Source organism: Manis javanica, chromosome 1 (genome assembly GCF_040802235.1).
Source record: "Manis javanica isolate MJ-LG chromosome 1, MJ_LKY, whole genome shotgun sequence".
Taxonomy (NCBI): domain Eukaryota; kingdom Metazoa; phylum Chordata; class Mammalia; order Pholidota; family Manidae; genus Manis; species Manis javanica.
The window spans coordinates 19,661,590-19,688,348 of record NC_133156.1 but is presented as its reverse complement, the minus strand read 5'-3'; the positions used below and the strand labels follow the sequence as shown (position 1 = coordinate 19,688,348).

At 44.5% G+C, this 26,759-nt stretch overlaps 1 protein-coding gene across 5 annotated transcripts in view; it reads left to right on the top strand.

Annotated features, from left to right (window-relative positions):
• The window catches only part of DCLK1 (doublecortin like kinase 1), a 287,302-nt gene that overhangs the window by 113,484 nt on the left and 147,059 nt on the right, over positions 1-26,759 (top strand). For 3 of the 5 annotated variants that reach the window (XM_037012261.2, XM_037012255.2, XM_037012274.2), the window contains exon 4: positions 25,310-25,409. In XM_037012261.2, the coding sequence (XP_036868156.2) occupies positions 25,310-25,409 (100 nt within the window). Of the gene's footprint in view, positions 1-6,625; positions 6,767-19,534; positions 19,700-25,309; positions 25,410-26,759 lie in introns of those variants that run through there. The other 2 variants (XM_073229251.1, XM_073229250.1) reach the window with 2 other exon arrangements.

The window sequence follows — 26,759 nt, the reverse complement described above, 5'->3', positions numbered from 1 at the left end:
TTAAAAGGGAGACTTTGCTGAGAACAAAGACCCAGGGTGGTGAATGTATTTTCTCTGCTCATTACAGTCTCTTCCCGAGTGGGTTGTCTTCAGATATAATTTTCATATTCATTGGATGTATATAAAAGAACATAATTAAAACTGGCTACCTCGGATCTGTGCTTTCTTTAAAAAAAAAAAAAGATTTATAGTATTAAGGAATGCCTAGTGCAGTGATTCTATCTGGCCCCTATGAACTCCTGTTTATCACATATCAGTTCCTTATTTCCTCGAAGGTGATAAATGTCTCTCTATATCATAAAGGTGAAGAAGTCTCTCTGAAGGTCATGTTTTGAAATTCCAAAGCAAGTGATTTTATGACAAAAAAATCATAGTTTTCCGGTGCACATATGTCGTGAGGGAGCTGAAGGGAGTCAGCTCAGATGAGGACCATGGGTGGTAGGCATGGGTGATAGAGAACACGGCAGAGATACCAGGCCCATTACCCCCTAATCATGGGATAATTTATGACATCCCTCACTTAGCATTTGTGGGGAGGGTAGATTCGCATTGTGGTGGCTGTGCCCGCAGGCCGGAGGGTGCTGGTACACGGTTCCCAGTGGCTCTTGCCACATGGAGCTGGCCCCCCTCCTGGCTGGGTGCAGCCCTGCTCACGCAGGTCTCCTAAAATGTACTGGGCTGCAGCCATTTCTTTACTGCACATGCATAATGAATGAGCTGTGGGTGAAAGCTAATGGTTCAAGATAAAAATCAGAAGCTCAGTGCAACATGTGCAAGGTTCCCTTGTCATCGCCATGGAAACTGCTGTTTATCAAGACGCGCTAGCATTCCAGAAGACAGTGAGGCGGAACAGTTTCTGTAACTTGGGGTCAGCTGCTGAAAAACAGAACCACAGATGGAGGCAGCATGAGTAAGGGGGAGGCTGTCTGCATGCGGGGAGGCCCTGTTAGGCTGCTCCTTCGGGTTTCCACAAATGGTAAAATGAATATTAAACTGTGGGGTGGGAATCAGAAAGTGAGAATACTTTTTATCCCCCAAACACTGAGCTGATGGGTCGCAGAGCCACGGGGCGCTCGTGTGGGACAGCTGCCCCGTGGCCTTCCTGGAATGCAGGCAGGGCGTTGGTAGTGGGGCCAGGAGTGCAGAGAGCAGCTGGTGGTGCCCACTGGTACCAATCAGGCGCCCCTGCCTCATGTGAGAGTGACATGCAGTGCCTGCAGGCCGGGCACCCTGTCCCCACTGCTATGTCCCACTTGGGGGCTGCCCTCTGCAGCTGGAGGCCCGGAGATGGCAGTGCCCGGGTCACTGACTGAAGGAGGAAACGCAGGGGCTGGTGGGGCTGGGAGGCTCCAGGAGAAAGAGAAGTGGCTAGAAGGGCAGGGAGGGCCCCAGAGTGCAGCCCAGCAGCGGGTCCGGCAGGAGGCCGGCCCTGCCATCATGAGCACAAGACGCAGTGGGCCAAGCCGAGGCCGGGAACCCCTGGGGCTGGGGGTGCTCCTTGGGCCTGGCGGAGAGGAAATGGGCAGCAGATTACACAGCACATCATAAACACCCCAGCAATGCTCAGACACGAGTCCCATGTTAGCAGAGAACCCCTTCACACTGTAAGCTTTTGGCCTGTGGAGCATACAGCATTGGGCTGCCTGAAATCTGAGGGAAAAGAAGCTAGTTTTATGGGCTGGGGTTCCTCCTGGGCCCCCCACTTATGGCTTATCACTGGAGGCAGCCTCATTCCATTTCATCTGCACAGAGATGTGCAGGACCCTTCTCAGGTCCTTTTAACTATGAAATCAGACACTGTGCAGAAAGGTCAAGCCCAGCGTCTAGCACCTGCCTGCTCTGAGTGAGAAAAGAAAGCATCTCTCCTGGTAAGTCTGCTGAAGTCTCCCCCTCCCCTGAAAAGGGGGGTGAAGCATAAACCTCGGTTGGCTGCAGGACGCAGCTGGACCAAGTCCACCCTGCAGGAGCCCACTTTGCAAAGGACGGAGACAGACCTGGTGCTTTGGCAGACGGCCGGCCCAGTTGGCCCCAGTCTCCCAGTGACCTGCCCAAGTCCTCCCGGGGGTCTCGCCCAGCTGCCTGCGGGTGCAGCCACCCGATGCGTGTCTCCCGTGGCTGTGTGACAGGCTGTGGACCAGCCAGCTGTGTGGATGTCGTTGCCTTTATAGAAGAGTCACTACCAAGATTGCATTCTCAGCCCATCCCCAGACCGTACCGGGCACACGGCCCACCCTTTTCTCTGCTCAGCTAACGAGACACCAGGGCAAGTAACTTTAAGATTTTTCAATGCAAAATGTCACAAAAACAATGAAGAGGCTTTCATAAAAACATTAAAGCTTCTCAGTGCAAACATAAATGACTTTTTAATTATCCAGACCTCCTTGAGGCGACAGCGCCTGCCTTCCTACCACGTTCCCCTTTGCTCTGCAGGTCTCCCCTCCCTGAGCACATCTCAGCACACAGGGAACACGCTGTTCCTGGCTGGTTTACACACCAAAAAGCCCAGGGTGCGTCTGCTGAGAAATGCAGGCTGCTGCTGCTTGCGGAAGGATTCTGGTCTGCCTCCTGAGATCCCAAGGGTCCCAAGGGTGTCTGCATTTCTCCAGCCCAAGGATGGTGGGTGCAGAGACCTGCCAGAGATCTGCACGGAACACCATCCTGAGAAGCTGGTCTCAACCAACTTACGAAAATTGCTGTTTTGTGAAAGAGGTGATCAATTCTACATCCTCAATAGGTGCTTTTAATTTTAGCTGGCTATTCAGATCTGATTAAAAGTATGTCCCAAGCCAAGATAGAACAATGAAAGCCGAACAGATACCCAAGAGAAGGTGTAATGGGAACAAACTGTCCTAGGATTTAAGGGGTCACTTGCTAGACTGAGTTCAGGACAAAACCCTCAACTTCCTGACCCTCCCTCACCTCCTCATGTGAAATGGGGATAATATACTTTATCCACTTCCTAAGTGTGGCTACACCTCAGTAATGCTTCTGTGCTCAGGACGTGAATTTCTTCCTGATAAAATACTGGTTTCTTCCATCTTCCTCTTTGAGATGATTGAAAGTTTCAGAATGAACCCCTAACTAGCGTTCTGCCCATTGGCACCTGGGCAGAAGGGAGGGAGATTCTGGAAAGGGGGCAGTGGAGGGCCTGGGAGAGGCAGTGTGGACCCGGTGGCACATCGGCCAGCCTACCTGGGTCTGCCTGCCACCGGGTCCCTCACCCGCAGGGCCCAAGTTGCCAGCGGCCCCTCCTTGCAGTAACCGCTTGACTGGTGCCTGCAGGGCTGTCAGTTACCTGTCAATCACTTACATGCTTTGCTAATTGCAAAATAAGCAGACCCCCCACCCCCCAACCGCGTCCCTTCATAGCCGCCTCTGCTTTCCTGCTGTTGATGCTTCAGCTCCTTTTGAACTGCATGTCTCTGATCATTTCCTAAATATTCCCTCTTCTCCTCTTTGGTGCTTCAAGCATCTCAATTTTTTTTTTTTTTTGGAGTGGAGAAGGGGATCGGTGTCAGATTTTCTAAAGGGACTGCCAGGGCCACACCTGCTACTGGAGATCCTCCTCCTCACATAAAGTCCCGGAGGATGGCTGACCCCGCTCGCAGGAGGCATTGTGTCCAGGGAGAACTGGCTTGCCCGCGGCCCACACCTCTGTCAGGAACAACGGTGGAGTAGGACAGTGGGCGAGGGAGTCGGCTGGTCGCGGGGCTAACTGAGGCCGCATTCAGAAAGATTTCCAGATTTCCCTAATTGCTGTTTTTATTCGCAGAACTTCTATTTTAAGCACATGCACTCACGTGTGGATTGACAGGCACTGGCCTCAGTGAGAGCTGTCTGTCTGCAGTGCCTGCAAATGCCCGTTGCCATGGTGATGGAGGGCCCTGCAGCGACACCGTTATGGTTCTGCCAGGACCAGGGCGCTGACACACAGAGAGGCCTTGCACGTGTGTGTGTGTGTGTGTGTGTGTGTGAGCGAGCGAGCCAGAGGGGTGGGGGTCCGTGGGGAGCCAAACGAACAAGGCCCTGGGAGGTGCCATAGGTGGGCAGGGCACTAACTGGCAGAGAAGCCCGGGGAGAGGAAGAAAGAGACACGTGGGTCAGGGAAATTCTAGAAAATCCAAGAGGACAGTGAATACGATCAGAAAAGGACACGTGGAGCACTTCTCTGCAGAGCATTTTCCCTTCCTTTGAAAGGTTCATGGTGGCAGAACTACCTCCCATGAGGGTGGAAAGAGGGAAATCGAGTGCAGCCAGCAGAGGCAGAGGACGCGGGCACCTGGGTGCATGTGTGCCTGGGGCCCCAGCCCTGCAGGGCATTGGGGGCGGGAGGGAGGGGCTGCTCCCAGGGCCGCAGGGTTGGTGGGACTGTGGGGCCGCTGCTTCGTCATCTCAACAGCCGCCAGGGGGGCCAGCGCCCTGAACCATCTCACCCTGGTCAGAGTGAGTGACTAAGCAAATGATGGCTTCATCCAGGTCTCTACTAGGGCACAGCTGTTTATCAGAGGTCTTGACAGGGTGTCCGAAGAATTCCACTGTGTCAGCATCTATTCTGTGAACACTGACTGAAGCCACACCCTCAGCTACAGACAGACCCCCACCTAGGGGTCAGCGACGGGAAGGGAACTCTCTGGGATCATTCTATTAGTGTCTGTTTGTAAAAAGTAATGATTTTGGAGCATTTAGTGACAGCCAGCTGTGTGCTGAAGTTTTCCCATATGCTGCGGTCCGTACCTGGGGGGGTGAGCACCCCCTTTTTACACTGGGAATATGGAGGCTCAAAGAGGTTGAGCAGGTTTGCCCACAGCCAAGGAGGTCAAGTCAAATCCAGGTTCCCAGTTGCAGTTCATTGCTGTTCCCTGCATTCTGCTAGTTCCCCTGTATGCAACCCATACCTTACTGATGGAGGCTTCAAGCTAAGGGATTTTCCTGCACTGGGTCCCCTCCGGGGCTGGCTGACTGGGGACGGTGCTTGGCTCCTTGACAGCAATGCTTTCCAGAGATTAACTCTCAACCAACCTGTAAACGAAGCCCTTGGAGAGACATCTTCCAGTGCATCACCTGGCTTTTTAAAACAGTTCTGGACCCAACAGGAGGCTTGGCAGATAAAGCAGACGAAAAGTCACTCACCCTAACGGACCGACTTTGCAAACCGCACAGCCCTGGGTCCTTTGTATTTCCCCCCAGCTGTGTGAGTTAGCCATCAGTTTTAGAATTCTGGAAACGCGTATTCCAATCTGAACACTGATGGAAAACCATTCCCTTGGGCTGAGCTGTTGATGGTCATTTTCATTATGTTTTGTTACTTTCGCATTCTGCTCTCACTGGCGGCCCTTTCTGGGTTTACAACTTAGTGAACCTTTATGAATTCCGACTTCACCAAGTTACCGTCACAAAGGCGTTCAGGTTCCTGGTCCCTTCCTTCCCGAGTGAGAAGTGCTGGCCACAGGGGCTGGGACCTACCTAACATGTCTCCCCTCTGACCCAGCATCCTTCCCAGTGGAATTTGAAGCGGGAATTTAAATCTCAAACGTATGACGTATTTCTATGACCGTAAGTGCTACTGCAACGTTTTATAATAGGGTTTTTTCTTAGAATGTCAACCTTGGAAAGAGTTTTTAAAGGTCTACTTCACATCCCCTAGGAGGGTTACTAACCAGCAGGGAAACAAGACCCAGAAAAACAGGGGATGAGAATGTGAAGCCGGAACCCTCGTGCACTATGGTGGGGATGTGAAACAGTGCAGCTGTTACGGAAGACAGTTTGGCAGTTGCTCAAAAATTGTAAAAGATTGGTCATGTGATCCAGCCATTTCTCTCCTAGATATACACCCAAAAGATTTGGAAGCCGGGTCACAAGGAAATATTTGTGCATCCCCATGTGTGTGGCAGCATTTTTCACAATAGCCAAAAAAGTGGGAAGCAGCCCACGTGTCCATTAAGGGAAAAATGGGTAAACAGAATGTGGTGTATACACACAGTGGAATATTATTCAGCCTTGAAAAGGAAGGACATTCTGACACATGCTGGAACACGGATGAACCTTGAAAACAATGCCAAGAAAAATAAGCCAGTCACAATAAGACAAATACTTTTTTCCCGCTTAGGTGAGGTAAGTAGATATTCAAATTCCTAGAGACAGGTAGCAGTGGGTAGGATCACAGGTGCCAGGGAGGGAAAAGGGGGAGTTAGTGTGTATTGGGTACAGGTTTCACTTTGCAAGATGGGAAGCGTTCTGGAGATGGGTGGTGCTGGTTATACAACAGTGTGGATGGCCTTAAGTCCGCTGAACTGTACATTTAAGAAAGGTTAAGATGGTAGATTTTGTGTTATGTGTATTTTACCAGAATTAAAAAATACACATGAAGGGCTGTCTCCTATTAGTCCCAAATATTTCATTACATTTCTAATAGCGAACCTCAGGTTGTGACGGTTTACCCAGCATGACAAAGAGGCAGTGTGCTCAGACCCAGCAGGCTCGATGCCAGTGTTGCTCATGACGCCTCCGTGTTGCTCAGGAGCAGGACCAGCTGCCTCGTGTGGTCACCCCCGGGCACAAAAAGGTCACATTCAGCCCTGCTGCAGGGGAACAGGCTGCAGAAACTCTCTGCTCTCCAGCTGTTGAGACTTGAATGAGGTAAATGACCGTGATCGGCCTTTCTCCACAAGGTTTTGTTCCCAGTGAATCATCCTTTGAGCGAGGAGCCAACTCAGCATCTTTTGAAAAGAGCGAGAATCCTGTCCAGTCGTTTTTGGCCCCAAAGACTGTGAGTCAGTCCTTTGGCACGGGGAGTGGAAAGCAGAGAGAAATGGGTGGGCCTTTAGGGCTCTAACGGGGAGGGAGGACTGGGAACAGCATCGCTTGGAGGCCGGCTGTGAGGCTCCTCAGGGAAAGCACAGCCGCTGTGGGCGAGTTTTCTGGCTGTCACCCGTTTGCATGGGTGTCTTAGTCCTGAGCCCCTGGGAGGTCAGCCGGAGGCCCTTGTCTCCCACGAAGCCTCGGGTCTCCTGGGTCACAGGCTGCCTTTGCGTGGTGAGGCCTGTCTCCCAGCTGGGCTGTGGCCTTCCAGGCCAGGGACTGGCGTCCCCCTCTTTGTGGCCTCATTGCTTGACAGACTGGGCACTGGGGAGGGCTCGGTAAGTCACTTAAGTCTGGAGGGCTCAGATTCATCATTTAAAACACAAACAGGTACAACTACCACTCAAGGAAGGTAGTATTTTAAGTCTTAGATGAGATGTTAATTATGTGGGAAGCATGGGGTGCTGTGCTGTGCTCAATACACGGTGCCCAGGACTTGGTACCAGCGCTATGGGTCATAGGTATGCACGGTGTGGAGAACTCAACCTGAGTTCACAACCCTTTTGAAAGACGATTCCACTATTCTTCTAATTTATGCTATTCTCTTTTTGTAATATTTTTGCATAAAATGGGGGCATTTAAAGAAAAAAGATGTGTGATGTAATCTCTCAGGCTGAGAGTGGTTGACTTTCCTGGAGTTCTAGTGCCACCGTGTGGACGCATTCGTTATTACATGTCAACCACTCTAATTTGAGAGTTACCAAGTTCTATTGAATTGCTAAAAGGGTAAATTTATCTGTGTGTCTGGTCTGAGCTCTCCCCCTTAATTGTAACATTGTTTTAAGGAGTAAGGTTAAAAACGGAAAGCTTATTATACAGTAGCGCGTATAGACTTGTTGAATAGAGGAAGGAAACAGTGAATGGCACAAAGCAGGAAATCCATTCTGAAATGGGCAAGTGTGTTCTTTATGACTTATTTATGTCATGTCAATACAATGACACGTTTGACATGGATGCCAATTTATAATGAATCATTAGTAACAAGCCACTAAGCTTTCGTTTGGACCAGTGCCATTCTCCTTCGTATCACCTACCCCAGTGTATGAATGGTGGGCATTTGAGCACGCGCAGGATGGCTGCCCGTGGGCTGGGCCCGCCGTGCAGAGTGGATCAGATCTGTCCCCGCAGTTGTGTCTGACCTCTTCCCACCTCGACTTCCCTTAATGGGGAAAAGAAATGAACACCACTCCTTCATTTTCTATACCTCTGGGATGACATCCTCGAACACAGGGCGGTATTCATGGGTTTATTGTTACCTTAGTTACTGAAGAGCAGAGCAATGTCGGTGAGCTGGAATTTCCTAAACGTGTTCTTCTCAACCTCTTTCTCCTTGTCACTGCCAACACCCATCTCTGGCTGTCTTGTTATTCACAGTATCCTGGGGAATAAAAGGACACTGATCAGCAGGATACACCTGGTGATTGGTATTAAGTGCATGCATGTCTACACTTTAATTAGCAAATATTTACTATCGAGGCAAGTCAGAACAAGATTCTCAAGTCACGTGCTTTGCAACAATCATCGGTCAAAGTGTAGCTCACTGGAAAGAAGTCCTCGTACATGTGAATCCTTTGCTCGCTCTCCGGCAGCTTATGTGGGGTGAGCTGTGAGGGGCGAGCCTACCGTTCCCTCTTTCCAGTCCCCAGTGAAGAAGTGCAGAAATCACGGGGAGGGAAATGTGCCCGATGTGCTCAGACACCTCCCAGGGGAGCAGAAACTAATGGGCATTAAGAATGACACCGTTGTGCATCCAGTTTCTTGATATGTATGAAGTAATTTATATATTTGGAACAGCTAATATGACTTGATATATTTGTGAAATACAGCATCTTCTTGTTTTCTTTTTAACATCTGAAGAAGGTATGAGTTTCACACACACCTGCAGCGTTTTACATTCCCACCAGCAATGCACAAGATTTCCAATTTCCCTACATCCTGATCAACACTTATTATTCTCCACTGTTTTTTTTAAGCACAGCCATCCTAGTAGAGACCAATTTCATTTTTAAAATGAATCATATTTTCAGAAAGTTCTTATATTTGTACTTACATTGTCCCTTCACTATGAGCTCTGTTTCTCACATATGCACTGAGAAAAGCAAAGTCCTAACTTCTGTGATATCTTTTCACGCCTCTATGAACTCACCCTGTGGCCCTCTTCTAGTTGAGATGAGAGACTGAAGTCCCCTTTAGTTTCTTAGTGCCCTTGTTTTTTAATATTTTGGTCACTCTTGTTTTTATATGGCCCTGAAAAGTATTTCTAATGTCAGTACTGTACAGAAGTAAACAGTCCCTAAAAAAAAGAGCAAAAATGAAAGAAAAATAGAAGAATCAAGTGCCCTTCCCCATCCTGTGTACGTGGACAGGGACATGGAAACAGAAGGATTCAGTGGCTCCCAGTGGATTCTCAGTGGCTTCCAGTCAGTCCCTCTGGCAGAGGGGAAGGAAGAGTACAGTTTCTCAACTCCGCCGGCGTAGCACGAGAGCCACCACAGACAATACAGAAGCTGTGTTCCAATAAAACTTTATTCATGGACACTCAACTTTGAATTTCGTATCGGTTTCACCTCACACAAAATGTTATCCGTTTGATTTTTTTCAATCACTGAAATGAAATGTAAAAACCATTCTTAGCTCATGGGCTCCACAAAAACAAGCAGCATGGCCAGATTTGGCCTATGAGTCTCCATTTGCAAACCATGTGACAGTCATAGCTTCCAAGAATGTTTATTTTTGATGCCTAAGTTTTTATATATGGGTAGAAAAACTTGGATGAAATAACATTAAAAAGTGTGTTCTAGCAAGTCGCTTAGGAGGATTTGAAACTTAAGAGATGAAAATGAGTATTTCTGGCCACATGCTTCATTATAATTTGGTTATCTGCATATAATGGCTTCAAGAAGGTAGCAATTTAGGTAGCAAGTGGGCCTGCCTGGTGGGAGAGGAAGATGGAGAGATTTGAAACTCTGGCACTGTCTGTGAATTCTTAAATCATGGTTTCATACGATTTGCATATTCATTTCCTCTTTTACACAATGTGTGCTCCTGGAATTCTTATAGTTTCATTGTCAGTGAAAATTGCTTCCTTTTTTCTCTCGACCCTATTTTATAAATTCTCAGAACCTGGCACTTCATGACACATACCTTTGAATGTCTGTAATTCTGCAATTGTACACACCCCCTTATCTTCTAAATTCATTTCCAAAAGTTCTGCACCGAGAAAGAGCCATAATAATTCTTGATCATACCCAATCATCTAATTATAATTTAATATAAGAGGATTTAATCTCATTTTTAAAATATTTTTTTGACTTTTTTTTCTTTTTTCTTAAATGTATCATCGATATACAACCCATATGGGTTTCAGATGTACAGCACAGTGGTCAACAGTAACCCATGTTCATTTGAAAAAAAAACTGTTTTCCCTAAATTTAATGATTTTTATTTACTACTTTTTATCTTTAATTGAAGTGTAGTTGACATACAATATTGTATTAGTTTTGAGTGTCCGAATAGTTCAGCATTTTTATATAGGTTATGAAATCTTCAGTGTGACCAGGGGACTTACTGCCTGTCACCATACAAAGGTCTTACATGTCATTGGCTGTGCCCTCTGTGCTGTCTTCCAATCCCCATGGCTGCTTATTTTGTCACTGGAAGTTTATTCCTATCTTCCTCACCCCTCTTGCCCACCCCTCACCTCCCTCCCATCTGGCAATCACTGGTTTGTTCTCTGTATTTAAGAATCTATTTCTGTTTTTTATGTGTTCATTTGTTTTCTTTTTTAGATTCCACCCAGTAAGTGAAATCCTGTGGTATTTGTCTTTCATTAATTTTATTCTCAAATTTAATTTTATAATACAGTAGTACTAATTTAAATACTATGTCCTGGTTCTAGAACTATTTTTCTATCTGAGTTTTTCCCAAGTCTTCATACAGTAGTGATAATTTAACTCTTTCGTGGTTCTGGAAACACCTAGAGCATTGAAGTTTTAAGGCTCTCATTGACTAGAACATGCCAGAAATTTTGTAATAGCTTTTAACTACTCGGCCTAAGATCAATTCTTGGTAATCCCAGTCACAAAATATAGCAAAAATAAAGCTTCCTGTCAGTGTCGTGCTCTACCAAAATAGTCATTAAGAGCACCTGATAAATTGTAGTGTCAGTGATGTTTTCATGGTTCCCCCCAATCCTGTCTCTAGAAGCCCCTCGATACGGTAATAATGTATTTTATCTTTAGGCTGCAGGCATAGCAGGCTTGCAACCAACATTGGCCTTAGTTTGTCCATTGAATGTGTTTCTTTGTAAGTCAAGAGTCAGCAGAGCGAGCTGGAAGCAGCTTGGCCGCCACTCACCTAGAGTGATTCTCCATTTAGGGAAGATTCCCTGGCCCTTGATGAGGAGAATCCGGTTCTACTCATTCCCTGCCGTCCAGGGGCCCATCCATTACCCGCTTGTTCTTGGGGAACCGTCATGCCTAGTCCCTCCCTGTTTCTATCTCAGGAGCCAAGGAGTGTCCCACAGAGACTGTCCTTTCCTTCCTACTCTATCCTGAACATATCATGTGAAACAGCCGGCTAACAATGAACAAGGCAGAAAAGAAGGAGAAAATGAGAATCCGGGTAACCCGGGATCCGCACGATCCACTCTCACTCAGTCAAGACCTGGTCATTGTGACGCAGGTGCCAACCAGAATAAATGCAAAAGGAATAGAAACCCTGTGTTTGCCTTTCTTTTAGGTTAAACAACATCTGTGATGTTGTCATAGAATGTTCTAGGCTTCAGGATTTTTCCTAAAACTTTCTAGAACTTAATTAATATCAAAGGAAACAAATTCCACTAACAGTTGATGTTACTAAAAACTCCAGGTTTAAATTTAACAATAATCTGTTCCATGTTGAGCCCCCCTTCGTATATCCTTTCAAAGTAAGATGAGTGGGACATTTTTTTAATGTCATTCTGTATTTGTGTGGCATGGAAGATACACAGCTACCTTGGTTTGCCAGGGCTGCGTAGTAATAAGACACCATAAACTGGGAAGCTTAAACAACTGAAATTTATTGTTTCATGCTAGAGGCCAGAAGTCTGAGATCAAGGTGTGAGCAGGGCTGGTTCCTTCCTGGGCTCTGAGGGAGAATCTTCCCCGTGCCTGTCTCCTGGCTTCTGTGGTTTGCTGGTCATCTGTGGTGGTATGTGGCTCACAGACGCATTACCTTGATTGCTACCTTCATATCATACTTTTCCTCCGTGCATCTGTCTTCAAATCTCCCCTTCTTAGAAGGCAAATACTCACACTGGATTAGGGGCTCACCCGAGCTAGCCTGACCTCATCTTAAATAATTTTCAAATGAGGTCATGTTCGAGGCACTAAGGGTCAGGATTTTAACATTTTTTTGGGTGGGGGCATAGTTCAAACCAAAGCAACGCCTTTCACTGAGCGCTTGTGAAAAATCAGAGGACTGGTTCACTGTAAAAGTCCATAGGAAGATGTTTCTTTGGGTTCAAAAGGTTTTGATAACAGTTCAGGCGTTTGGACACTGAAGGGCAGTGTAACACTACAAATAATGCAGGAAGACGTTTACAAGCTCAGTTACTTTAGAACTTGAATTATTATGATGAGTTTATTTAAATACATTTCATAAGCATAGTGTGTATGGTGACTTTAGCCTTATTTATATATCTGATGAGACCTAATATTAGAGGCAAGCTTAAAGCTTGACGTCCCAATGACAGATATGGAGAGAACCTCAGTGCTGAGACTCAGGTTGAGTGGTTCCGCCTTTTTTACGGCTTTATAGCCTTACATGGCGCTCACTGTGGTGGTTCCCGCTCAGATGTCATTTCCCTTAATGTCCAGGGCATTAGGATTGGCGTGGACGGATGCTTTAACGAGGAGGGGCTGCCCACTCTTCTCCTTGTCACGTCCTTGAGAAGAATGTGATTTTCAGGGCATGTAAGGAGATAGCTTATTACGTAAAAGAGTGGCTGCCCTGTATTCTTCACATACGAAAGAAAAATGGATACGCTACCCAGGGGAAGAAGATGGTGTCTTCATGTACTTTGGTTAATGTCGGCTGCAGTTCTGATGTCTTTCAACTGTCTAAAGTCTGACACCCCTTAGATGGAATCATTTTCAGCATAAAAACAGTACAAGCGAAGGACAGACTAGGAACTGCAGATTTTTTTTTTCCACAAATATAATGTTATTTATTAGGGATTTTTGTAGGAACTGCTGATTTTTTTTTTTTTTTTTTGCCTACTCTGCCATGATTGTGACTTTTCTGAGAACACTCTTGGAAGTTTATACTTCACCAGCATTGACATAAGGACTACATCTTATTACCTGCCTTTCACTGAACATTTCCTCTGTGCCTGACACATGTCCGTGCATTCTTTTTGGATTCTTTCTACCATCCTGACAGGTGGAAAAGAAGGTTTTCCAATGTGGAGGAGTAATTGGCCCAGGTTACCCAGGTGGTAGTTAATGGAATTGAGCTTTAATCTTGACGTTGTGTGATTGCACAGCTACTGTGCAAAGCTTTTCAAAGCTACTGTTGTTCAAAGCCGCTGTTGTGTGCTGTCCTGTACTGGTGCAAATGAGAACTGGCATGTGCATGTGGAGACATGAGCATGGTCTCATCTGAACGTTCAGAGCGTCTGCCTGCGCTGCGTAGATATACCCTTTGTCCGTGGACCTGACCCTTCATATGCCATGAGGGGCATTCGAAACTGATCACGATGCTATGAGAGAAGGACATATATAATCAACACTGTAAGACGGGTTTGTGAGAAACCTAATGAATAAAAATTCACCGTTGGAAATTATTTGTGAAAAGCTTTCATTTTTATCCTCTCCTTTTCCTTTGATGTCTTCTGCCCCAGACCTATTTCCCCGGATGGCTGAGTTTTATTTACTCTGCTTCCAACTAGAGCTAAGATTTGTAATAGTGTCTAATGGCCCTGGCGGTTTTCACATTTGGGCAGAGCAGATGAGACCAAACAGAAAATTACTGGGTATGGTTGATTTTTATTGTTTAAGAGAGACCTTTGGCTTTGAAGATGAAGCTGGCAGCTTTGGGTACTGTGATCAGCCCCCGTAGCCAGGGGACGACTGAAGGGGTGGGGGAGTGATGTGGAATGGGCTTCTGCTCTTTATTGGAAGGGTTAATTTTGTTCCATGTCTACAGAGCTGGTACCATTGGTCTCACATTTCCTGTTGCAGATCCGCCACCCTGTCTATTTCTCTCCTCTTCTCTCCCAGGACTGGGGAGGGAGATGGTATAAGAGAGGAAGGACACTAAATACAATCCTGGTGACCAAGGCACCTTTTCCCCAGGACTCCACTGGTAGTGCACACGGACACGCGTACACACGGTGTTTACGTGCACACAAGACATGCCTGCTGGGTCTTCTCAGGCTCTAAGTTCCAGAAGCGGTTGTTCTTGACTATGTCCTCCCCTGTCCTCCAGAAATTACAGGAGCGGAGCCTGTTGGGAAGTTTGGCCGCTTTTCTTAGGACTTCTGGCACCATCTTGGGGACCCGCCCTGTGCACATTGACCATGGCTAATGGCCACTTAGTGTGGAATTCTCCCCCAGAGACTGGAAACTGCCTGCCCATGGGTTGAATCCAGGACACAGGTGTGTTTTACTTGGAGTGCACACTGTTTTTAATTTTAAAAATGAGTTTATTGCCAACTTTAAAAATCAGAGACTTCCAAAGAAAAACCTGATTTTGCCTTCTGAGGAAATCCATTGGTCTAGCAACACTGGGCTTACTTGGCTACGTGACAAGCGATGCATAACCATTGCTGCCACATTTAGGTGAGGGGGGGGGTTCCAGCTTATTATGTTCCCCACCAATTTCCCATTATCTGCCTGTGTTCATTGCCATTTATCGCCCCATTTGCACTGTGTTTTATTATGCCTGGCCCATATCACTGTTCGTTACCTTCCAGGCTTCTGTAGGCATTTGAAGTCCCGATGCTTTATACGTGCAGCTCGTTCATTATGAGGAACTGACAACCAGCCCCCTGTTATTCACTCAACTCTGTATCTGGATGAAAAAGGATCATAGACACTCTTACACACATAATAGAGAATGAAGACAAAGAAACAATATTGTCCTAGAGTGTTTTAGTCACCGTATGTAATTTTTTAAAAAGGTGTTGGGTAAGGAATACCTAAGTATGTGTTTCTAGTTCTCTACCCAAACAACATTTATAAAAACATAATGTTTGAAACCAAGCCTTCGGTTTGGACTGTAAAATTGTTTATCCTACTGTTGCCATGACTCTCTCTGTCAGCCTTTTATTAGCTTTGCTGAGATCTTAATACAATTATGCAAAAATAGTGTTATTTCAAACAATTCCAGAGAATGTTTTCATTAGCAACTTTAAAGGCTGACAATTTTAATAGCTGCATTTGGGTTTGGGTAAAATAAAAGTAATTTTTTTGTAGAATGATTTTAGAAAGTACTTTTAGGTTGCATTTGTACTGAGCACACTGAGATCTTGATCGTCAAATGGAAGTTCTTAAGCATCCAGGGAGCAGAGTGCTGACCGATACACTGCACAGAATGCATAAGAGACACAAGGCTCTGTCTTCAGCTTATTGAAATAAAAAACCCCAAATTTGAAGGTTTTAAGTGCTGATTGTGATGGTGATGGTGGTGTTGGCTGTGGAGAGCCAAGAGGGCCCTGGGGTGTATGCCGTGGGGCAGCAGAGACAGTGATGGGGACCCTGGTGTTAGTGGCCATGGAGATGGTGATGGTGGTGACAATAATGTTGGAGATCTCGGCTGTCTGAGATTGTCATTGTTTAAAAAATATCATTTACTTGAGAAGACTAATTCGAATCATACAAAAATTTAATGCCAAGGTTATATTCAGACAAGTAGATTCAACATTGAAATATTTAAAGCAACCAAATCCATACTTTAATGTCAAGCAACGTTTACGATTATTCCTGGCAGAGCGTGCATGCTTCCCTGGCTTAGGGAATGTCATCCTCGGCTGCACCCTCAAGTGACGAGCTGGTGCACAAAAGCTTAAAAGGTGGAACCATCATCTCTGGGTTCTTATCCTTCAGACAGGTACCAGTTCTTGGGATCGTGAGTTTTCCTGCAAAACTTTTTAAAAATCGGGTTTGGCCCCAGGGTTCTTGTGCAGAATCAACACCATGATGTGTGTCAAGTCTCTTTGGGGCCTGGCACGAGGTAGGACCTTGGCCCTGGACTCAAACTCCTTCACAACATCAGCAGGAAATTCATAGCACTGTGATTCTCTGGTCTTGTGCTCCCTGAACATGAGTTAACAGACTTTTGGACACTAACTGAGGGCGCTGCCTGACATGGCTTTGTGGGTGGGGTTTGGCTCTCTGGGTCTGAAGCCCAGCCTTTGTCATGCCCCTTTCCAATGCCACAGACCCTGCCCTGCGCCTGACGCTAGCATGCTAGTGACTCTGTCCCTCTGGCCTATGTTCAGTTTGCTGCAGACCTACCTTCTCACGGTGTTTTCCAGGCTCAGGAACATGTCCTGAGAGCCCCAGAGCGTCGCTGCTTTGTCCTTTATCTTGGCGTTCACAAATGGTGATCCCAACACAAGAATAAACATGGAATAAACATTTATTGAAGAAGAAGCTTTTGTCAATCATTTCTGAAAACGTAGTTATTTTCAAGGAGCTTAGGAAGGATGTTTCTAGATCAAAAGTTGCACGGACTGAATCCAGGCCACATGGTGTCGCAGAAGGTGTTTTAATGGGAGGTCGTTGAATTTGGCAACAATTATTATTTTAAAAAGTAAAATAATAAAGTAATGTTTATGAGTCCCATGTGGGCATCCGGAACACCTCTTGGCATTGGCAGTAAGAGCTCGCACTGTCATTTCTCAGGGCTCTTGAATGGTAGCATTACATCCGGCCTCACTGTTGAGACGTTAAACAGACCGAACGTTAACTCTCTCTGTGCCACGTTTTCCACTGGGACGTTGTCTTTCCTCATCTGCTCTGAAAGGCTCTGTATTCCGTGGCTCCGTGTGGCTCCTACTAATTTTATGTCTTCTTTTTCTGATGATCATCATAAGATGTTTCTTCCTAGTTAGAAATCAAGCCACAGTCTCAGCTACCTACTTGTATGGATCTTTTCAAAAAGATTCAGTCAGTAGTGGCATTTATCTCTTTTTCTAGCTCTGGAAATACCGGCATGGATCAGGCTATTCAAATAAGGCAACTGCTGCCCTGGGTGGTCCTTCGTCTTGAATGCCCATCATCTTAGTCTGCTCAGGCCGCTATAGTAATAAAAAAACATCGACTAAGTGGACCTTAAGCAACAAAAATGTATTTCTCACAGTTCCAGAGGCTAAGAAGTCCAAGGTCAAAGTGCCAGCAGGCTTGGAGTCTAGTGAGAATTTGTTTCCTAGATGGCCATCTTTTGCTGTGACCTCACATGGTGGAGGGCAAGGGAGCTTTCTTGGGCTTCTTTTACAAGGACAGTGATCTTAAAGACCCCACCTCCCAATACCAGCCCCTTGGGGGTTATAATTTCAACATATAAATTCGGGGGGGACAGACACAAACATTCAGACCACAGACCCATCCTGAGCTACTGATTAGGCTTTGCTTCTGAGTTCCAATCAGACATTATTTGTACCCTCTCCCAAGACGCTACTGTGAAAGTTTCCACTTTCCTGGGCTCTGATTTCCTTCCTTAAGTGACAGGTGGCTAGTAGATCAAGCTATTCCAAAGATGGGGCAGCCAGCAGCAGTGAGGTCTTAGTAGAAGAAACGATAAACAGAGTCATAGTTCAGGCTGCCTTGACTCGCCTCAGAGCTGGGGACCCTGAAGGGAACTCTCTTCACAGCCGTCTGTCCCCGGAGAGTCCAAGCGTCTTCAGCATTCTGTTCTTAAGTGACAGCCCAGATCCCTCAGAATGACTCCTGGCAGAGTCCTACTGTGCCTCACTAATGCCACCACTCAGAGGAGCAGCTGTTCATCCTTCCTGAACCCTCAGAGGGCAGGCGCGGTGCTGTGCTGTTGCTGCACCTCATCTCATAGGCTCCTCATGGAACCTCCTGGTAAGCTTTGGTAGCCCCATTGGACGTGTGAGGACATCGAGGCTTGAAGGCGTTAAGAAGCTGCCTAAGGTCACACACTAGTTAGGTGACAAAGGCAAGGTCCCCGTACACAGTCAAAAAAAACAGGAAAAGGAAAAGAAATGTTAGTGTTAAGAAACAGGATAATGAAAGATCAAGTCTTTAGAATGGGTTGCAGGTTCCATAGGTCCACTTGAGCCCATGAAAGACGGTGACCTGAGATGAAGGGTGCACGGCCTTTAAAGAGAATCTCCCACCACAAGCTTTTGCGCCTGCTGCCCACGCAGACTGGCAGCTCAGAACATGCCCAAGGAATGAATGTACCTTCTATTCCATAACTGTTGGGATTTTTTTCCTGATTGACCCTGCAAATTAAATTGCTTGCATTTCAAAAGAAAACATTTTCTCTTTTCCATTTCTTTAAGCATCAACATGTTGTTTACGTGTCAACTAATAGCCAAGTTTGAATTTCAACCTTCCCCACTTTTGCAAAAAAAAAAAAAAAAAAAAAAAAAGCATCTTAGAGCTTCAAACTTGTCAAAAGTAGCTTGAAGATTTTAATTTTCCTCTCTCTGATATTATTATTATTGTGATTTGAGTAACTTGTTTCTTTTCTCAATGGTTGTATCCTTCTTTGGCCAAGAACCAGAGTTTCTTTAAAGGAGTTTTCTTTATTAGAAATTTCTAGAACAACTAAGAACACATTATCATTTACTTAAATTTATCGTCAAAGAAATGAAAAGGTGAAAAGGTCATAAAGAAACAACAGAGAATGTATTTTTACAACAGTGAAATACTTGACTGTAATATGAATGGTAGACATATTTTAGGCAGAAGTGTATGGGATTACATGATGATAGGACAGAAAATTCACAATGGTAGACTTACACTATCACGTGCATAATAATGCACAATGCTTGGAGGGGGGGACATAAGCCAAGTATGGAATGAACTTGGAAGAGAAACCTCAAAATTTAGCTTTGGCAGGATGTGGGGGCCTGTGCATGCCAAGTTTTAGCTCCAAGTTAATTATCACGGTCACACTGAGAATTGTCCAGAAAGAAGGACTGACTTGCTTGATTCCAGAACTTTAAATACACAAGTGATTGGATTTTTTTTTCAGTGGTATAAGCATTCCTTTTTGATGAAAAGCATCTTCTTAAAATGTGACCTACAGATCTCTTAAGCCTATTCTCTTCAACTGGGATCAAGCAGAATGAGAAATTATAAATAAATATTTTTTAAAAAGGCAAACAGAAACGACTTGCCATGCTCAATGATCCCAGTTCATGGACTGGATTTATTAGCTTTTATTTTTGCAATTGTTTGTAATCTCACTGGAAACATGTTAAATAGGTGGTGCTAAAATACTTCGGTGTCTGTCACACAAGGAGAGGCACCTGCTAAAAATGACGTGTGGCTTCTTCCAACAAGGGAGGCTGTGGCGGCAGAGGGACCCCGTTTCGTGGATAGAGGGCGCTCTTGGAGAGAAAATGTTGCATAGGCCCTGCTGAGAATCTCTCCCAGCTCTGTTATGTCAGCATCGCCATGGAGACCCTGGTGCCGTGAGGGGAAATGGATGCCACAGGCTTGCTTTGGAAATGTGTAAACAGCAGATGCTTTTATTGCCTTTGTTTGAATCTCTATCCTTGCAGAGCAGCTCAAGCCGGAAGTGCAGAGGAGAGGAAGTCCATGTTTGTCTGCAGTGGTTGCTTGCTCCCTATAAGCAGCTAAAGTGTCCTGGAACCAGTGTGCGTAAAGACAACTTAATGTAAAAGACACGATTTCAGATTTCCCATACAAAGAGTCAGAAAACCTAATGTTTTCCTTGAGTCAGAGAAACAATTCGAACTTCCTTTAGAAAAGTTTTATTAGACACTTTTTATCACAAAATATTAATATGCAATATATATGATAACTTATCAACTGGAAATTATAATACGTGAAAATAATGGTACACTTTTCTGTGCATTGGAACAGACTGGTTGCTCTGCTGCTTGGTAATGAAGAGCCTGCATTGGAATTCTAACTTGGTGTCACGTTGCTACTGAACTTCAGTTTAATCGGCTAAATTTTTTAAATCCTGGATATCAATAACATCTGTTTTCAAATAGAGTCTGTCCTCTTCATAACAGAGGCGATTCAATGCAATCATGTTTATCGAAGATTAAATGTACTAATGTGTATATAACTATTCTTGTTGCTATGTCACACCAAAAAGAGGATTTTCATCTTTCTTTCTTCACCATATAACTGCTGTGGTAAATATGTACTAGAACCAATATGGAAACTGATAACCAGGAGAATTTAAGGAACTAATCCAAGTTTTTACAATGTTTATGGCAAAGCTGGGCTCAGAACCCAGCTGTCCTTCATCGAAGGTTTTTTTCCAGCACATCTGGTGGGATCTAACACCCATGTTTTTGGAGATACACTCTTAAGCACCATCAGAGGTAAACTCTGATGCAATAAATGGAATGTTTCTATTTGGGGTTAGATTTTCACGTAATAACCAAAGCACTAGGTAAGAACTCAAAGTTAGTGGATAGGATATTAAGCACATGTCATACCCATACAATTCCTTTTCTAGTGTAGGGACGTTTTGACCCAGGACAGTTTTCTCAGAGGAGTAGAACTCTCTGGTTCCTACAGAATAATTGTTGGTGACAGGTCCCAAGAGGTCCCGAGTTAAGACAGTAGTTCATACAGTTATACCTGTAGTAGCATGTGACTGCACTTGCAAATGATTTTCACACGCACCATTTCAGTGGAAGCTGGATGGAAACCAGAGCATGGACCACATTCCAGCGTCATGTTAGTGATGTGTACCAGCTTTGCGCCATTTCACTGATGCTAATTCAAAATACGCTGTCACAAAAATAATTATACTAGTAGAATCACCCAAAGTGAGAAGGGGCTGCCACTGTTGGCATAGTGACCAGGAGCTACACACTACGGTTTTTAAAAATGTTTTCATTTAGGTACGCATTTGATTTTTATTTATTTGGAAGTAACAATACATTTGGGCTAATAAAATAGCTAAAATGTATTGAGGACTTATTATTCTTTTCTGATTCACAGTCTTAAGTCTTCTAATCCTTAAAACAACTGATGCGGTACGTCGAGGCATGAAACCTCCCATCTAGGTGGCCGAGCTGGGTTAATTCAGAGCCTGACTTTGGTGTAATCTGAGGAAATTGTGCCAGAGCGGATACCTCCGTGAGGCTGGCGAGCCACACCCAGCGAGGGACACGGCCCCTGCCCTGACCACATTTTAGGGTCTTCAGAAACAGGACACATTTCAAGGGAGCCGACTGGGTTTTTCTTTCTGACTTGTGCAAGTCAGCGGTGGTCACGGTGTAAGTAGGGGCTGTGACTCAGCACTGACTGCAGGCTCATGACGGAAACCACAGGGAAGTCATGCGCGTTGCTCTCTGCCGAGTTACTAATTCACAACAGCGTGTCAGGAAGAGTTGGGAGTGTAAGTCTGTGCGCATACGTTTGAAAAGATGAGGCAAAGGCCGAGGGCGGTTGTATTCTCAAGGTCCACCGCAGTGGTCGGCAAATGATTTGTGTTCAATAAACATTTGTTGACGGATGACTGGAGGTTCAGAGCAGGGTAAGTCACATTGTATTGGAGTGGATAGAAAGGTAAGGCTTGAGTTTTCAACTGAACTTTGAGTCAGGGATTTAAATGAGAAAAGAGTTAGGTAGGAGGGGATAACAAACAGGGAAAAATATCATACAAAAAGCCACACATAGCCCTTTTCTGAGAAGAGTAGGTAAAGCAGATAAATTGGAGCATGTTTCGGGATAGAGCATAGCCCTTATATCCATCCATGCATCCATCCATGCATCCATCCATCCATGCACCCAACAAATGCTTAGTAAGTATTAGGCACCGTATCACGGCTAAAAGCTGTTATCAACTTGAAACGTAGGTTGGAACCATATTCTGAGGAGTCTAGAAAGCCAGTCTTGGACGATGAACTTTAACTTGATTATGGTAAGCCGCTGACATTTTTCTGAGTCACGGAGAGTGATTTTGAAAATTTACGAAGAAAGAATAGATTAACAAAATTAAGCAGGATGGCCTGGAGAGGAAGAAGGTGGAAGGGAGAAAACCCCCCCGAGGGACGTGCCAAGGCCCACAGGCGGACAAGCTCCGGACTGACGTGGTGATGGGGGTAAAGGGAAGGTGGGCAGGGAAGGGCGCAGGTTTGAGAGAGATTGCAAAGGCACTTCCATGGCTGAAGTGAGACAGTGGGGAAGGGCAGGCATTGGTAATTCCAGCTCTGCAGGGGGCCAGGAGGACCGCGGTGCCTCCAGAAAGCTTGGAAGGGGAGCTGCTACTTCTCACAGGTTGGACATCTCTCTTTTCTCCAACTCAGTATCTCTACTTTTGCACCTTCCCTGTATCTAATCTTGATGGGTGCTGCCAACATCTGATACCTCCAAGCAAAATTCCATAAACGAATACTAGAGCAACCACTACTACCCCCTTACAGCAGGGAGTGCGTTTTTTAATCCATAAATGGAACTTTCTTTTTAAAGCTGATTACCACACTGAACTTTGAGAACCTCAGATTTAAAAAGGAATAACACTGCATAGATATGTAACATCAGTTCATTATGTAAGACATCAGTTTTATAATTTCTCTACTTTCTCCAATCCTTTGATATCGGAATGTACAGTAATGCCCAAAGGAAATTCTTAAAATACATTGGCTTAAAGAAGAGCATGTGAACCTTGCTTTGTTAGTCTTCTTTGTTGTTGTTAGGTGGAACATGTTCCAACTCTCTCTGGGTCAATGACAGAGAGTGGGAGCAGAGATCATTGAAATGCACAGATTATCCTAAATCCATCTCTATCATATCCTTGTGTTAGAGCCATCTTTACTATCAAATCTTTGACCAACGCTTCTAAGAAAAACCAGTTTTATCATTTTAGATTTGATCCACGGACCCTACCCACCTTCTCGGGTGGGAGGACGTGAGCGGGGAAACGGCCACTAGTGCTGGAGCAGAGAACACAGAAAACATCACAGTTTCTGATGCTTGAACTAATTCTTTGATTTTGAAGATTGAGAGGTAAATGCGCACATGTCGCTTGGCACTGGAATGCCTTTCCCTGTCTTACTGTGCTGGTCAATGACAGTTACTTTGCTGTAACAAGCACTGTGCTGCTTTTATGTTCCCAGAATCCTGGAATTGGAAATAACATCAAAAGTTAATCATGTTTCATTTCCTACTTGCCAAAAGAATTAGACCTAAACTGTCCAACCTGGATCACTGGCTGTTCCGTTGAGTACCAGGCTTAGTAGAGGGTGGTCTTGGGTACGCGACGGGAGGGAGTTGACTGGCGGGCTGCTTAAAATATGTTGTAGTTTTGGTGATAGTTATTTGTCCCCTTGGCAATAGCATAAAACAGGCAGACACAGGTGACTGTGATCTGGTTTGCAATCTGATGTTCTAGAATGCAAATGATGGGACTATGTGGAAAGAAGGACCATTTCCTTTGGAAAATAGTATTTTCCATGTATCCGAGGTTTCTCATCATGATGTTAGGCATGGAGCTTGGCACAGTGTAAGCCCATCATAAATGCTCGAATTAGAAAAAATTATCAAATAAATACTTACCAGCTAGAGAAATACGGCTCCCTAGGAGAGGAGTGGGGTGCTGTCCTTTCCTCTGTGTGTCCTTTGAATTCTTTTCAACTGTGACTGTGGGCAAAGGGCTCTCTGACACTAGTCCGTACTCTGCTGTGTGAGGAAGGAGTTCCAGAATCAGATAGGTTTGGGAAACACTGGATTTTTCTCTCTCCTCTTTGGAGTTGTGGTGTGCATTAGCACATGAAGGGTTTTGACAAGACCAGAAATAAGGAAACCTGTTTATATTGGATAAATTCAGTATTTCCAAAATCACAAAATTTGGCCCTAGAATCCCCACCCTACCCCCTTTTTTTGTTGTTGCACAAAGCCTATTAGCCATTCTCAGTTTAGGAAATACTGCTTTTTGTGTTAACCGTTCATTTTTTTGCCTGCGGGAGAGACCATGACTTACTCATTCTGTATGGATATGTCGTGTGCTCACTTGTCTATAGAAGGCACAGTGAAGACTTATGCACGTAAATGCAAATGGCCTGCATGCAGTTGGTTGGGGTAACACTAATGCTGATGAAAAAACAAACAAACAAACCCGGGGTGGGCGTGCGGTATCATGAAAATAAAGATGGACAAGGTCGTGGTGGGAATCAGAAAGACAGTGAAACAGAGTGGGTGCTGAATTCAAAGGGCCTGTTTTTAACCCAAGAAGAAGGTGAGAGGTGACATCACTTTTGAAGACTTCTGGTCCACCTTCCTGGAGGTTGGCAATGTCCCTCTTAAATCCCCTATGTTTTCAAGCTTTTATAGACAGAATAAGCACTGATAACTATGGGTGTACCTCACTCGTGTTTAATGCTTATTATAAATTGTTACAAGTGACTATTTGGAAATGCAAAACTATTTGGAAAAACTATCTGAAGTCTAAAAATTATTGCATTTGAGGACTCATATCGAAAGGCAGAGAGTGAGGCTTGAAATCACTCATTTTGGCCACATTTTCAACATGTAGCTCTCGAAGTTTTTATTGGAGAATAAGTTTAATAACTATCAAAAAGGTTGTTTTAAAGCTGTCCTTTTTCATGACTATTATAAGAAGCTGGGCAACTCAGGAGGTTTAAAGTTTAGCCTAACTTTAGTGGTGGACATACAGCTGCCTTGTCTCTATATCTGCTTGTCAGAAATCACTTATTTTCTCTATTATGCCTTTTATGAAGAATTCCATTTTTGTTTCAATGAGAGGTAGAATGGATCTAAAGGAGAACTTGATATCCATATGACACACCTAGTTTTCTTCCCTGATCACCCCGAGCAGCCATCCTCATGTGCATGTATGGCATCAGTTACTAAATAACCTATTTGTTGCTAAAACCGAATGCTGACTTTTATTGCTGTCAGGGAATATTACATTCAGAAGAATAAAGGGTCTCTCCTTTTCCACACATTGCTGCCTCCACTCCGTCATGGACATAAAGGGCTCTTACCTCATAGCCTATTGATATATCAAGTCATAAATGTGACAGTTACTGGTTCTATTTTCCTTATCCCGTCTCCCTGCACAACTCAGATGTAACATGTTTCTTACTAGTAACAGATGCTGGAAACGTTCTTTTGAGATTCCTCGGGAGAGGCTGTGCTGTTGACTCCATTAGACGTGGGGAGTGAGTGGCGGGGTGCAGATGTCTGCGTGCGGGGCGCCCCGGCGCTGAGCGCTGTGCTGCTGACCCCGTACTGAGCCTCATACTTTTCTCTTGTAGGTGGTGTGCCTTCAAGACTTCTTCGGAGATGATGACATTTTTATTGCATGCGGACCGGAGAAGTTCCGTTACCAGGACGATTTCTTGCTAGATGAAAGTGGTAAGGAAAAAAAAAAAAGTTCAAGACCACGGGAAATGTGAGGCAGCTTTCCAAATGAGCTGCACCAGGCCAAGAGTGCGTCAGCTCCAAAGCGACCAAATCACTTTCAGATCCTCGACCGGCATGTCTTTTCCATATCTTGAATTTCTTTGATTTTTTTTTTTTTTTATATATAGAAAACAGATGAAATGGTAGTGGGGAGGATGGAATCCTTTGGAAAAGTCAATTACCAGTGGCTAATTTAGAACCACTTAATAATGAACTTGGTGTTTCATAGACGACCGTGGTGTAGATTTCTACATTTTTAGTTATGTGTGTTTCTAAAAATGTATAATTGAGACGTTTGTAATCACAAAATTATTGAGTGTGTTTTTAGACCCAGCTTCACACATGTGGGTTCCTCTAGTTCACAACTGGGAAACTGGCTTGGTATCTGTTCTCCTTTAAATCCTGCAGGGTTGGTTTGTCATTAGCAGCTGTGAGAGATCAAAACAGGCAGTGGGGGAGCATCTTTCCATTAGAAATGAAATGTGATTGTTTGTAATTGGTAAAGAAGGTACAGTTGGTAAAGAGGGAAAGATGCACCATAGGAAGTGAATATGAAAGGCTGTGACTTCAAGAATGAATTTTTTTGGTGCTATAAATCATCTCAGAATCTTAACAGCATCACAGGAAAGATGATTACACAGAACAAAGAGACCTTTCCTTGATAATATTCCTTCTAATTTAATTAGGGAACTATTACATACTTATTGCCAATTAAAATTCCAGCTAGTGGGAAATGCTTTTTGAAGTGCTAATGAATTTTTTGCTTAGATGAATATAGAAAAACCGAGTCAGTAAGCTTTTGACTAAGTGTATGAGAAATACCTGAGTGCTAACGTAGCAGGATAAATGGTGTGACCTGGTGGTGCCAGTCTAATATACAAATGTTGATGTATATTCACATAGAGCATCTGTGTTATATGCATGTATACATGTCATCTATATGCATTTAAGATTACTACAATTATTTCATTGTTTAAAAGTGACTTTTTTAAGTGTGTGGAAAGGGATAAGAATAAGAAAGTCTACTCCTTTATCGTGAAAACCTCAAATGCCCAATAAAATTATATACATGGTCAGATAGATGTATGGTATGTTGTGGTAGACTTGAAGCCAGCTAGATAGAGTCATCTGAAGATATTTGAGTTATTTTGGTTCAAAGATCCTAATTGGGTGAGTGGTTTAGTGTCTTTTTATCTGTAGATTTTCTCTAAACACATTTCATCTTCATCTCTGATAGACATGCCCTTTGAGGGCACAGATTTATGTAAATGCACCACACATGTAGTGTCTGTGGGGAGGGCT